The sequence below is a fragment of the Betta splendens genome, chromosome 2 (assembly GCF_900634795.4).
Source record: "Betta splendens chromosome 2, fBetSpl5.4, whole genome shotgun sequence".
NCBI lineage: Eukaryota > Metazoa > Chordata > Actinopteri > Anabantiformes > Osphronemidae > Betta > Betta splendens.
Genome location: NC_040882.2, coordinates 4525570 through 4540246, shown reverse-complemented (window position 1 = coordinate 4540246; position 14677 = coordinate 4525570). Strand labels below are relative to the sequence as shown.

At 47.1% G+C, this 14677-nt stretch overlaps 1 protein-coding gene across 3 annotated transcripts in view; it reads right to left on the bottom strand.

Moving 5' to 3' along the window:
* LOC114850101 (neural cell adhesion molecule 2-like) overlaps positions 1 to 14250 on the bottom strand; it is a 193680-nt gene extending 179430 nt beyond the window's left edge. For 2 of the 3 annotated variants that reach the window (XM_029142082.3, XM_029142086.3), the window contains exon 1: positions 14054 to 14248. In XM_029142082.3, coding sequence (XP_028997915.1) covers positions 14054 to 14105 — 52 coding nt within the window. In that variant the 5' untranslated portion in view covers positions 14106 to 14248. Of the gene's footprint in view, positions 1 to 14053 lie in introns of all 3 variants that reach the window. The other variant, XM_029142091.3, reaches the window with a different exon arrangement.
* Positions 14251 to 14677: the final 427 nt, after the last annotated feature.

Genomic DNA, 14677 nt, shown 5'->3' with positions numbered 1-14677 from the left:
TCATATAAAGCCTCAGCAAATTAGGCTGTTTATAGTTTTATACAATGTTGTAGATGACTCCGATTTTGTAACGTTTAGACGTATGCATAAAAGCCTAAAATGCCTCATTTCTTGACATGACACCAGGCCATAAAAACGCCAAGAGGATGATGATGAAACACCATGCAAACTATAACTACCACCGTTTTGAAGAAATGACAGATGTTAAGAAGATACAGTAAGTTCACAGCGTCTCAATAATGCATTTCACTCTCACTCACAGACACCATTGATTTTCCTCAGCACCAACGAGGAGCATGTGGACGGCAGGCGATGCCGCATTGGAGGTTGTGTATAAAGAGCCTAGAAGCAGTGAAGTGTTCATTCATTAAGGTTGCACTGTTCACATGATGCTACTGTTGCACAGACTGGACAGCTGGTCTGAGCAGGTCATGTTCATGTGGATGTGAGCGGAAGGTAAAGGAACCTCAGATGGACCCGAGTTCTAAAAGTACACAGAGTACACGTACGAGTATGACGACAAACAGAAGCCGAGCTCCTCTGAACAGCGTCTTTCACTGCGCTGATACACGTCCAGAGGAGGACAGAGGCTTTAAGGTCACAGGAAACAGAAAGGCTGATGGTAACATTAGTGGAGAGGTCACTGAAAAGCCTGACCTGTAGTTCCAACAACATCATACACATACACATACATGTACATGAAGCAGGTGGAGTCCACTTTAACACAAAAGGTAGTGAGATCCTCCTGAACAGCATCCACAGACCTTCCTATCTTTCAGCTGACATGAACACTGCATGTACAGGACACACTGTTCCACTTTGAACTGCTGTCTGTCTGTGTCTGGCTCAGCCCAGTGTTCCCAGTGTCTGCTGGCTGCTCCGCTTGCGTTGCTTCTTTTTCTTCCTCTCCACCGCTTGTTCTTGATCAGGTGGGACTTGTTGGGTCTGAGATTTTGGCTTGACGTGTGTTTTTGCTGTAAGTTTGCACGACATACTGTAAAAAAACCGCCTCTGAGCTGCCTGTTACAGACGACACTGCTTAAGGCTTCACCAGTGGTCTCTGTCATTCCTAAACCACAAATTCAAATGTTTCCATTTGTTTGTTTGGGGAAACATTCTCTAAATTTAGAAGCTAAAACTTGTGGTTTAACGAACGTTTCTCTCCCCTCAACTTCATCCCTGAGTCATTAGGTTTCACGAGTCTCACAGCGTTAGTAATTACGCCACCATGCTGCGAAATGACATTTACACATATTGCACAACACTCCAAACCTTTCGTAGGATATAAGGATAGGATACATACTAAGAATAAAAAAACAACATAGTTCTTATACTTAAGGGATACAAAGTTGATAAGACAATGGACCTCAGCTTCCCCACAGTCCGAATTTCCCATGTTCCTTTGGTTTTCAATACTTGGACAAATGAGCTCTTAGTTGTCGGCCTGTTTGAACTGCAGTCCTGCAGAGTTTGGCTGGTGACAAGCACAAGGTCGTCCGAGTGAGCGCCATCTCCCCTCATAATGCAAATGAGACGTATACAGCAGGTCGGGCACATACTGTACACGCACGGCCACTCGCGCTAATGCGTCAGACTGGCCCCCACTGGGCCTCACGTGGAGCGGTGCCGTCTCTTCTGGCAGCTCCCGGCACAATAACACAGTTAGTAGATTACAGCGATAGCATCACCGGCCCAGCGCAGCAAACAATGGCCGCTCTCTGTCTCGCTCGCTGACGCAGGGCTGCTGTATTCGCATGACTCCCGCTTGTATAAAACGGGCAAACGTTGTTTGTTTACACACAATCAGACACTGTTGAGTCGATTCCTGAGGTCAAAGCACATGAAGCAACAGAACAGTCATCAGACTCACCTTTTACTGTTCTTTCACACGCACACGCACACACACACACACACACACGCACGCACGCACGCACGCACGCACGCACCCACACACACACACACACACACACACACACACACACACACACACGCACACACACACACACACACACACACTCTATTTCAATTTGAAGGGTTTCCTTATGAGCTGAACAGAGTAAAGCAGCGTTTGATCTGAGCATCAGGAGGTGGAAGTTTGATGTCGTGACACATACAGTGGAGCTGCCTCTTCAACAAGGAGCAGCAGGTGAAAACATAGTTGTCAAAAAACGAGGCGAGAGTGAAATTTAAAGGTCCCACGGCAGAGGTGGGAGCTGCCGATTCTCCCCGCCGCTCAGATGTCAAGCTGCTTCGTGAAGGTTCACGCCGAGCCGCGGCTCACACAGCCCGCTTCACACAAAACACACACCCGCCGCACGCTGTCAGATAATCAGCATATCAAATCAAACACGGGCGACTTGATAGCATTCAGTATTTATCTGCAATTGTGAAAGCACTGAATTAATTCCTAGTTTGTGCTGCAAAAATGAGCCGGAAGACAAGCGATGATGATGCTGACAACGACAATCTACTGTGTGTTCAGAGATTTCCATTTCAGAGGGCTCAGTGGTAAACCCTGCACCGCTGACCTCACTGGGTACTGGACCTTAAACTTTCATCCGCCGTAGCTTTGTACAGGTTTTTTCATAAACTGCAGGAAGTCTGCAGCTCATTGCAGCCAGGAGGACGCGGCCGCTCACGTTGAGCACAGACTCGCTCACTATCCCCTCCCTCTGCGCTGCTGATGGACTATGGGGCCTTGTCATGATCACTTAGTGAAGCGCGAATCCCACTAAGAGATTATTATTGGGCCGTAATCGCCAGCTAGCAGGGAGGTCCTGGTTCTGATTCAAAGCTTGGACTGCCATTTTCCACCACAATTAGAACAGTGATGGCTGCGCGAAACGTGACGTTCAGAGATCGCGAGGCATCTTACACGAGTGTGTGTCGGTGACTCCTCCCGCCTGCTTGTGCGTTAGTGTTTTGCATATAGCTTTGCTGATGCAGGCAGATACAGGCGCCGAATCTTCACTCAAACCTCACAGCCCTGAGCTAGAATGGGGCAAACCCCAAAACAGCAGAGAAATCAAAGAGTAAGCAAAAATGCGGGACAAATACACACAAACAAAAAAAAAACACACACAGCCGACGTTTGTCTGCTTTATAAACTCATTTTCTACTTCAGCGGCTCCCTGAAAGAATTGCATTTCATGCGCGTGCACACACAGCGGTGTCTGACTTCACTGTGACCGTGGTATTAGTTTGAGATCAGCTCATATCTTCTCCAGGCACAAACACACACACACACACACACACACACACACACACACACACACACACACACACACACACACACACACACACACACACACACACACACACACAGCTCCTGTCGCTAATATGCAGCACTCAGGTGCCCAGGCCCCAGACTCACGTCGTCTAAATCCATAACAAGCCAAACACTCCCATTAAACAACCTTGGAGTGACACAGCATCCGCCAGGGCCCGGGCCATGCGTCACGCCGAGCTCCACACGCTTCATCACAGCAAACACTTTCAGCTCCTCACCAACCCAGAGCGCGCTGCATCTCCACATAACAAATGGTTTTGTTCGGGAGGCGCGATGCACCCTAGGACACTGGAGCGACTTTGCCTTTCTGTTTCCTGTTTTCTCAGGTTATTCAAGCGAAGTGTTATGTAAGCTCTGTGCTAAAAGCAGGGCAAGGCAGAAAGTGCCACACGCTCCCCGAAAAACAGTAAGAGGTGCAGTCACACACTCGGGTCCAGCGTTGTGGGGAAGTAAAATGTCTGGAGCTTGGTTAAGTCTGTTTGACAACTAATAGTCCAGTGATACTTCCTTGTCATGCTCGCACAAAATAATGGGTTTCACATGGATAGATAAAGATATGGTGATAAAAGATATGTCAACCATCAGTAGGTGGCTTTAAAAATGCTAAATCATGTAGTTGTGTTTTTACAGCTAACGCTTTCTGACTGACTGGGGCAATAATAATTGGTTTGAACAGACAATTCCTGTTCTTTTGGCAGGATTTCTTGACATAAACTCAGATGGAAGCTGCAGAGTGGGGTGATCAGTATTCATAAAGCTCGCAGATAGTCATCCTTGGAAGGAGGAAGACCAAAGTGAAAGAGAAAGGCAAACTTCTTTGCTACAGTCTGAGGCAATACATCAATGGAGCCAGACTGCAGCGTGGTGAAAATCGTTACGCTGCGCCGTCTCTGACAAACAACACAAAGCATCCAACAATAATATGTTTCCTTCTCCTTACACGTCGCCCGCTTGCTTACGTGTGTGCTTGGACTGTACCCACAGTACAATGATCGTTAGAACAAGAGTTGAAATGTAAATACATAACCTTGACCACAAGGACTGTAGACTCCCGCAGCCATTACCGTTCACGCCTAATAAAAATAGTGGGTGGTGAAAAAACCCACCTTAAAGCACTGCCATAATGTCAAAAAGTAAGCGTTGGGGACGTCTCTTTTAATTGAAGTTGTGCAGAATCCAAGACGCTGCCATTCTGCTGATAGGGAGCAACGTGGCTAAGCTAAATGCTAAGTTGGACCTTGGTTTCAGGAATAGTTTGCTGTGCTACAACATCTTTTCTATAACTGAGGCATAAAAGAATTATTAGGTTGCACTCAATAGACACTAAATGAAGCCACGAGCAAAGACTTTATGCCAATTTTGTTTGTCAAGCAGACTTTGTGGGGAAACATGAGTCAGTACTGTACGCTTTGTGTCCGGTGAGTTGAGTGATTAGTCATCGTGTTAATCCTCGCTCTGAGCCGCGCTGTTGTGAGATTGGTTGCTGTGTCTAATCTCGGGCATTGCGCAGATAATGATAAGAGTAAAGCGGGCCTCGGGGGGCGCACCGCTCTCCACGTTTGTCACCGGCGATTTCACGCTGTTGTCAAACGAGTGTTTAATAGTTGTTATGAGGGAAAAAGGAAATGCACAAATGTCTGCTTGGAATTTATAAGGCCAATAAATGAAGGCAAACTCAATTCCAGACTGTATTTCTTATGGATACACCAAACAATAAACATATCCAGGCGCTTTAAAGGTACAGCACAGTTGCAAGAAAGAAGAAAGTCCGTTGTGGTAACTGAACCAGGATGAGCAAGAGCCAAATATGTCTCAGGAGTTTCAAAGAGGGAGGTGCAAAGTTGTTGGAGGAGTGGGCCGAGTGTAACAATCACACAGGTTATTTGGGGACTCCTGGGAAGGTGGAGGGGGACCTCAGTGAACTGCTCATTTCTGTGGGGCTTTATGTAGCGTGACGGTTCCAAATGAAACCCCCTGATCATGTGGGAGCGCTCTATTAATTTGTGGCTCAGGCCGCCTCCTTGGGGAGAGAGCTGCCGTAGCCAGCGCCGCAGCTTCCAGCGAAGGCTTCTTGTTGCTTATTGACTGAGGAGGCGCACTGCAATGTTTCTGTGGCTTTGCCCCGAGTGCCGAGACGATCTATCATTTCTTTGGTCGCCTGCTCCAGACGCTACAGGATGGATGAAAAGCAGCGTGAAATAAAAGTAATCTTGGTTCTTGGAGCAATATACGGGGTTTAGCTAGCTGGCATGCACCCCACTACAACAACATGGCATGCTCCGAGAAATCTAATCTGCTTCTGTAACAAAGTCCTAGACATCCCGTGGAAGAATGACTATAGTATCAGGGATTTGAAACTAACAAGATAGTGGTGGGGAAGTTTTATGTGCAGCAACTTGCTCTGAATGGTTGCCAAGTTTGGACAAACACACAACCTTGAAACACAACAGCTGAATAAAAATCTGGCCCAATTTGACACCAACAGTACGTATGATTTAGAAAACCGGCAGCATTTGGAATCTTTAATTCTTTAAATGCTTTAATTGTGTTTCGACGCTCATCACAATCTGGCTTTATCAACAACAACCTGCTGGCAACAAAGACGCGTCTGGGATCACAAGGCACTCCTAATACTCAAGCCCTGAAGAGCAGACGTTCACAACCAAATGCTGGCCTTCATCCGACAAATGTTTCTTTTTATCTGGTTTTCTTCGTTCCACCATCATGGACCGCTTTTACACAACAACGCGGCCCAATTAGTGAGAAGTAAATGGATTGTCGGGTTCTGCCATTCTGTATAACATCTAAAAAAAGGTACATGAGTTTTGGTAGATAGGACACGGAATCCCAAAAATATCTTCAGCCCCGTGCCTCATGTGGGACTCGTTGGTTTCAAAGGCAAAACGAGGCCCAGGACTGACACGTGAGATTTCCCTTTTTCACCTGGAGATTCAGCCCGTTGGTAAACACGCCGTCCGATCTGAGTCTAAATGAGATGGGTTCTTTAATTACGGAGATATGTGTGTATTCCCATGGAGGCGCGTGTCCTTGGGAATTCTCCGTGCGGTAGGTGGGAAGACAACATTCCCAGAGTGCCCACATTAGGAGCAGGCCAAGGAGGAATCACGGGAAGCTCTGCAGATACACAGAGTAATTAAAAACACGCCTACAGTTTGCTTGGCGTTTGCAAGGTGATCATTATGACTCGGAGAGATAATAACACGCTTGGCAGAACAACCCTGAACCAGCTAGACTCCAAAACACCTGGCCAAAAGTTAAGTAACATAAAATCTATACGTGTTAATCAGTATACTGAGCAGCAGCACAGCAAACAATTATAACCTTCACGAGCAAATAACATGAAACATCAGTACAACTTGAAAAGATTCTCACGTCAGAGCAGGATATCTCTCAACAACAGACGCTGCTGTTGAGCCTCGTGTGGGAGGACCGAGGGTGCAGGAAGAGGAAGAAATGAGAAGGTAAAAAAGTGGAATAGAGAACCCAGAAGAAAAATAAGCATGGCCACATTACATTAAGAGAGTCTGTTTGAAGATTTTCTGGCATGGAGACGCAATCAGGAGAGCGGAGACTGTCTGGCCTCACTGCGAGCTATTCTACCGCCGCCACATCTCAAGTGTCCTCTCCCAACTCGTCTCTCGCTCTCAACTGTCACTCACTTCCCCTCCTCTATTCCTCATCAGCCACTGCTTCCCATAAAACAAGGGTATTCGCCACCAGGCAGGAAATCTGAGGAGACTGATCTCTTTTCAGGACGGTCGCTGCATCATTTCCTAGAAGAAGCAGCCCCACAAGGACACTGCACAACCTGAATTTATCTTAATGCTGCAGAGGACCATGAGGACGGGGATTCAAACCCGGATGGGATCTTCAATGTAACAGTTATCGCCTGCGAGATCCATTGTTAGGTGTGATTGGCAGCTGGGCCCATCTCCTTGGGTGGGTCGGCAACCGGACCCCTACGCTATTCACTCGAGAGTCCATCAATCACAATTTGGCTTAATTAACCAGCGGGAACGACAAGCCAAAGGGCCCACGCTCTGAATGGATGCGTGGATGAATAGAAACCAGGAAATATGATGGATACAATACCGTACAATATAACAAAAGATAATTTAATACTTTAAACCCAAAGGGAGAGCCAGACTGCAAGGCCAGCAGAGAAAAGAGTACACAAAGGTTGAGTAACAAGCAAAAAAAAGGGCCTGGTTTGCAATATTCAGTTAACTAGCGCTGCACGAGTTTTATTAAGTTTCCAAGAGCTGATCCAATCCACTGATTGCTGGCATGTCTTATATTGAAGCTAGCAGACTCATCCACAACATTTTTGTGAATGCGAATCATTTCACCTGAGTTTGGGTCTGAAGAAAACATAAACACGAAAAACAGAAATAAGAAAATACACAATTTTCGATAACAATCTGCTGAGGACATTTATTTGCAATATGTAAAAAGATGAAAGCTCCTATTTAGTGACTCATCATTACAGCTGTAGCCTTTATGAAAATAAGGCTATTAAATCCCATTCAATGCCATTTGTTTGTACTTGAAGTTGCAAAAATTGAATGCTACTGACAGAATTACTGAGCACCAAGTCATACTGTAGTAACCTTTGAGGAAATCAAGGCTTTCGTGTGTAGCCTTTCCCAGTTTATAAAGGTTTCAACAAAGGTTAAAAATGGCACAGGCACATTTAGAAGCGTCTCTCTGGGTCATCTAATCACACTCCATGCAACAAAGACATAATGATAGATCTGCTTCATCGTGATGGACCACACAGACAGTCGCCTCAAACCAACACAAGGTTCATATTCAGCAGGAAGAAGATGAAGTATATTGTTTGTTTGCTGTCAGTGAATCACTCCATTTCATTCAAGCTCTGTCTCTGTCCCAGCATTGATACATTCAGCCGCTGCTAATCTGTCATACAGCCACCGCTCCCTGTCAGTCCACTGCGTCCGTCTCACTCCCAGACGAGGACCGAGGCTTCACAGCATCAGTCCTCGTCTGTAAAAAGTCCAGTGAAGGCTCATTAAGGAGGGTTTATTATTTTGTGCATCTGCTATGCAGCCACTTTACCGCGTCTGGGCCAATTCATTACTAATGGCAATTTATTGGTCCAATTTAGGAAGTTCCTGGTTCCTTTTGCAAATCACACATTCACTAATGTTACGGGAAGTGTGCTACACATAGAACGACAGGATTGTACTGCAAATGGACATACAAGAAGTATATACAAGTCTATATTCATCAAACTGAATGCGCCAATGCTTCCTCTGTGACATAAACAACAGGCGTTCAAACACTGCTGTTGCACTTTCCAATCAAATGCTCATATTCCTCCATCTCCAGCTATTGAAAACAAGCATCAAATTGAATTGAATTGCAGATACATTACTTCAAGGAACAGAGGAAATGATCAGGAACTTCTCTGAATGAAGTGCGGAGGTTCAAAGAAGTCGGACCACTTTGTGGTTCCGTTGCTGCCGGTGTGGACACCTGCAGTGTTTCTTACAAAGCCCTGTTCCCACTACAATAGATCCGCCGGCGGTTACAGACTTGCCAGCTCATTCTCTCTCGCAGGAAGTCACATAATGCCACTTTGTTCAGCCCTTTAGGGTCTCACATCAATGCCTGCGTTGCTATGACGCTCACAGGAATGTCAATGGGATGTCAATATTTGACATCTACAGCACTGATGCAGTATATTAAGCCAAAGGCCTGCATGAGGCGAAGGCAGGGGGTTGGATCGGTCCACGTCAGGCAGGACCAGTTACAGTATGTATGAGACATTGTGTGGTGTGAAACCAAACAATATGAAGTTACTAACTCCACAAAGCTGTAAATGTGCTTCTTTAGTTCAAGATTCACTCAGTGCTTTCCTTAAGTCTATCCTGCCAAATGGAAGTAAGTCAAGTTGATGACTTGCACAAGCAGACAGTCTGATACTATTTAATTATGTTAATGTAGGTATTATGTCACTGAAAACTTCTGCAATTTATACTTCAGTGAATGATTTACGTCAGCTCGCTGTAAAGCAAAGCCTGAGGCTTCAGTTATTAAAATGGCTTAAGTGGGTCACTCAACAAGCACAGCTCAAGCTGGAACCGTTCTGACGCTCTTCTGCCACTTTTCCGTCCCTCTGTACTTCACTTAATCACGTCCGTCGGCGGCCAAGCCCAGAAGCGAAGCCGCGACCGGCGGAGCTCAGCGCCGCCGGGGACCGAGCTTGGGAGGAGACGGCTCATGAGTGTGCGACGTCATCTGTGCGGATGCATAGGGTCCAGATATGAAGCGGGCAACTGGAGCAGCCACTCTCCTCCGTCCATCTGTCAGCCGGCTAGCGTGCCCGCCGGTTCTGTGGCCGCTCTGGCATGCCGGCCATGCCCATTAGCCTGCTAGTCAGACTGGCATTTAGACTGGCAGGCCACGCGGACCCAGCAGCCAAAGGGGCTCCTCCTTGGCCCGCACCGAAGCCTTGTAAAACAGTGGACCAACCCAGAGGAGCGCGGCACCGCGCAGCAGCTGCCTCCTCCAATCACGTCACGTTGCCCTAATTTGATTCCATCTTGACAGGATTCAATTACATTTTATTAATTTTGGCACAGTGCGACTCCATAGAGTTTGATTCAATCTCTGGCAATGCAATTTAACTAGATGCAATCAGATTCACTTGAATTGAATGAATTTTTAAACATAATCTCTTCCTCCCACTGTATAAACCTCGTCGCTCACTCGATTCTTCCCAATTCCCCCTTTCTGGGATTCAAACCATATTTCATAATGAGCACCACCAAACTATTTCTGTGGAAGGACCCTGTCTGCTTAGTTTATCTATATTTTCTTGGCTCCTGGTTTGGAGAGACTCCCCGAGGAGAACATTAGTTCACTTCCATGATAATAATGGGTAATTTGAGTGAAAATAGAGGTTGGCAGGGGGCATTATTGAACATGCTGCTGTTTTTTGCGCCATGAATTGCAAATAGCTGAAGTTTTTTTCAAAATATAACAATGTTCACCTACCGGCGCAGCATCATCTGACCTCTCAGTACCTCCACTATTGCCTAAGTTACTTAAAAGCCGGAAATGTGTCATAAGAAGGACCGTTTCTGCAGAAACGTATATAGATTCAAAGTAAATGTTTTTAACCCCTTATTCTCATCATGTTAACGACAGCAAGTAGATGTTCTAAGAGCCTCCGCTCAAGCTGACCTTACTTCTCCCAATGCTAGTAATTACGTCCAGTACATGGCAAGTGTATGTGAAGAGCCCCTGGGCATCCACGTGTCATTTTGTAGGATTTTGCCACCATCCTGTGTCTCTTTGACTTCATGTGTTTCTGCGTGTGGTTGTTTCGTGGCTGTTCCTTTGTTGTGCGTTTCTTGTGTCCATGCGTCATGTCTGTATTGTTCTTTGTATTGTGTCTCATTGCAGCTATGTTGTACTTGATTGTGGCTGCTCCTCTGGTTGTTTCAGCTGTGTGGGTATTTTGCATGGCCCTGTGCTTGTCTCCCAGGACTCGTCTGGCACTTTTGTGGTCTTTTCTTGTCTAGGAGCCCTTCAACAGCCTTTGTTTTCTATAGCCATGTACAGGTTACTACTTTTAGCTGAACCAAGATATTGGAGCAGAGTTGTGTGACACAGCCTGCACTTTAAAAATTGCCATGGTTGTACAGTCTTGGAGGTTCAAATACACTCGAACATATGCTGGTAGGTGTTCGGGAAATATGGCGATGCCGTATCGAAAACGACTGCTCATTTCCCTGCGTCTCTCTGCCATTTCTTTCACAGCAAGCTGACAACAACCCCTGCAGCACCGATACCTGGCGGGGCTTTTTTCATGCGCCCAGGCGTTAAGAATATTACACTTTTCTCCCGTCTTACATGCCGCGCGCCAATTCAAAGCGCAGGCCTGAACTTGGTGGATTGAGTGTTAAAGGGCACACATGAGAAATCAAAAGCTTGCAGGCAAATAAATAGCATATCCATAACACAGAGATTGCCCTTTGTACAATTCAGAGGCCTGCTGACTCTAGTCATTCCTTAAATTGATTTCTCATACGCCGCTGCCTCGAAGGGCCGATTACATTTTCATATATACACTGGCTCTGTATATGTGTGCTCTCTGTCCCAGTCTATTAATCAAATAATGCAATCAATTTCACCTTGCGGGACCGAGACACAGGCCATTTCTTCTACGAACGGCTTTGCGCGTCTTCAACAAAAGTTTGGAGCAGTGTTGCCTTGTTAGGTTTCATATTCCAGCGTGCTCGTGTCATAGGCACAGCAGGAAATGCACAAAACTAAATGTATTAGGGAAAAGACGTCACAACAAATCTAGTGGTGTGGATTTCTGACAACGTAATCTGCCATAGCCGCATTAATATTTTATTCATGAACGCAGTATACTCCTCTAATAGGGTCCCGTGCACTCGTGCACGTGGGAGAGTGGTGGTGAGATGCTGTGTCCCAGAACTAGAGGATCTACTGTAAGCAAACCTCAGAAACATGCCTAAGCTCAGGCTCAGGGCGCCATGAGAGGCACTTAAGCATCGGGGCATAAATCTTTGAAACCCTGAGCCAGTGACATTTCCCCCCAGAGATACGGAAAATATCTTAATTATGCCACTTAACATCACATCAGAGAGTCCTGGGTGAGGCCAAGCAAGCACATAATTCATTGTACTAAGCATCAGTGAAAGCCAAATACATAAACCTTAAAGGAGACACATTGTAGCGCAGGCGAGACGTGGAGCTGGGACTTCAAAAGCAAATGTTTTCCTTCAGGAGCTGGAGGGGAGAGCGGAGGACGTCTGCAGAGTTAGTGCGGTGGCGGCTCAGAAAATCAGGCTGTCGTCAGGAACGGCCGGCGACGACGCTCCCCCTCTGTCTGCGCCGTCCATTGACGGGTTATTGTTTGTTCCAGGGCCACGTTAGAGTCAATTATGGAAAGACCAGTGTTTATTCTATTCCAGGAGGTTCCGTGCTTTGTCTAATGGCTGAATCCATGTGGACTTCGCTTTGAGGAACCTGTAAGAGCGGAACTGAACAGTCACGCTTCTCATCGTGTGCGACAAATAAAAATGAACTCCTCCTGTTCCTGCTCCCCATTGATATGGGAGCACTTCCAGCAGCCTATTGACTGAAACAGTGGACATGTGAACAGCCAATAAACTACAGAGATAATAAAACACTGGGCATAATGAAACCGTCTTCGTAGCCTGAGGCGTGTTATTAAGGTATTTTTTATTTTCAGAGCTGTCTACTGGTTTCTTCCAGCAAAACCAACCTGCGCCAAACTAACGCCAGCCGTGGCGGTTTTGACTCCTCATACCAAGACAGCTACTTGGCAATAATTTGGCCATTGGTCCGTCTGAGCAGCTTCTTGGGAGCTGTTTAAAAGCATAATTATTTTTACACCTCAACCTGAACTTATGTGCATCATATTGGAGTGCAGTAAACTTTTTTGGGGCCGAGTCTCTGCCCCGGGGGACCCTCTGAAGCGTCCCTAAGAACCCCCGCTGAGACCCATTACCCTGAAGGGCTTCTGCAAAGTGGCCGAAATGAATGAGATGCAACGTGCTTTAACGACCAGTGGCTCATGGCTCCACTCTTGGCACCACTTTGCAGCGCTCTACCCCCACCTGCCGTTGTGCGTCAGGAACCCAGCGTGGCCACGCTGCAAAAGATGTCCGTGTAGTTTACAGTCCGCGGACCTTTTAAGTAGTGCAACATCATCGCCAGGGGCGAGCGAGAAGCCGCTAAATAACTCGACGCAGACCCGCAGCCTGCGCCGGACTCCATCACTGGCACGGAGAAAGACGCATTAATCGCGTCACGGGGACGAATGTTTCGCGCTTGAAAAATCGGATCAACGCTGAACGCGGAGCTGCAGGAGTTGGGCTTTTTTTCTTCTTCCGCGGTGCACGCGGAGCGCAGCCGGCGGCGCCTCGGCCACGCGCTCCGCTGACCGAGCCGCAATTAAGTAACAGCCACGACAGAGACGCCGGAGGTGAGCGAAGGGAGACTTTCACCTGCGGCGGTCTGCGTTGACGTCGGTGCGTCCCAGACAACTGAGCGCGCGCGTAACGAGCCCCGCGCCTCCACATCGGGCGCACACGGAGCCCAATTAACGGACAAGTGTCACAAACCACGCTCGCGTTATCGAACTTTCCACATGATTTCAGAGTCTCGAACGCACCCGATATTAATACAAGTGGCCGGCGACAGGCGCAGACACTGACGGCAGATGTTCAGATGGACTATTTTACAGTACACAAGCAGACAGAGAGGAAAAGCGGTGGTAAATCCAGGTAAGATGCAGCTCTAGGATGCGGAAAAAAAATCCACACACGGGAACAACACGCTGCTTTTAAAATAAAATAAAAACTCAAAATGCACGTTAAATGAGGAAGCCAACAGTTTCTGTTCAGGGAGCACAGAGTGGGCATCTCGGCAGCTCACCCACCCAAAAACGGGACCCCATCATAATCCCCCCTTTTCACTAAGAAACCATTCCGGTCCCCGCAAGACGTGCCTCAACTACAAAACAACGTCCAGTTAAACAACCCTCGCCCTCACTCTCACTCCCCCTCTCCCCCTCTCCATCCTTCCCTCTCATCCCCGGCTCCCTCTCCGGCAGCTCTCCCCGTCTGCTGCAGATCACGACGGCAGAATAGCGCTCAACTTGTCCACAAAGTCACCAGGCGCCGGGCTTCCACGCGCTCGTGCACGCCCCCCTACCTTGGCCGCTGCAGACGAGCACCCCGAGGAGATGGACGAGTTTGAGCATCATGTTCGGGCTGCCGGGCGCTGCTGTAAAAAACGACTAGGGCGACACACACGCTCGGGCTCCGTTCATCCGCTGTCTTGAGCTCCGCTGGCGACTGATCTGCTCCGGCTCTTTCCTTCCCCTTCCTTCCTTAACGCGCGCTCCCGCTCCTCGCTCGCTCGCTCACCGCGTCTGCTCTGCGCTGAGGACCCCCCCAGCATCACTTCTGCCCAACCTCGCCGCTTCGGCAACGGACAAGTTGGGAAGTCAGACAGTGTTTGTGTTTTGGAGGATTTGCATCGGGTTATTGTAAAGTTAAAAAGGAGAAACGAGAAATAATGCAGCAGTTCGTTCAAATATCCAAAAAAGCTGCCGTTTATAATTAATGAGGGTTTTCAGCAGGTCAGGCTCCTCTTATCGATGTTAAACATTTTTGTATTCTTGGTCTAAAGCTTTTTTTTTTTTTTTAAATACAATTAAATGCACAAATTATTACCAACTCAGAACCTTAGCTAGATGGGACTATTTACATTGGTCTAATTAAATCATTAAGAGGGATTTCATTAGAACTAGAGTGATCAACTTCCTGAAGAAAC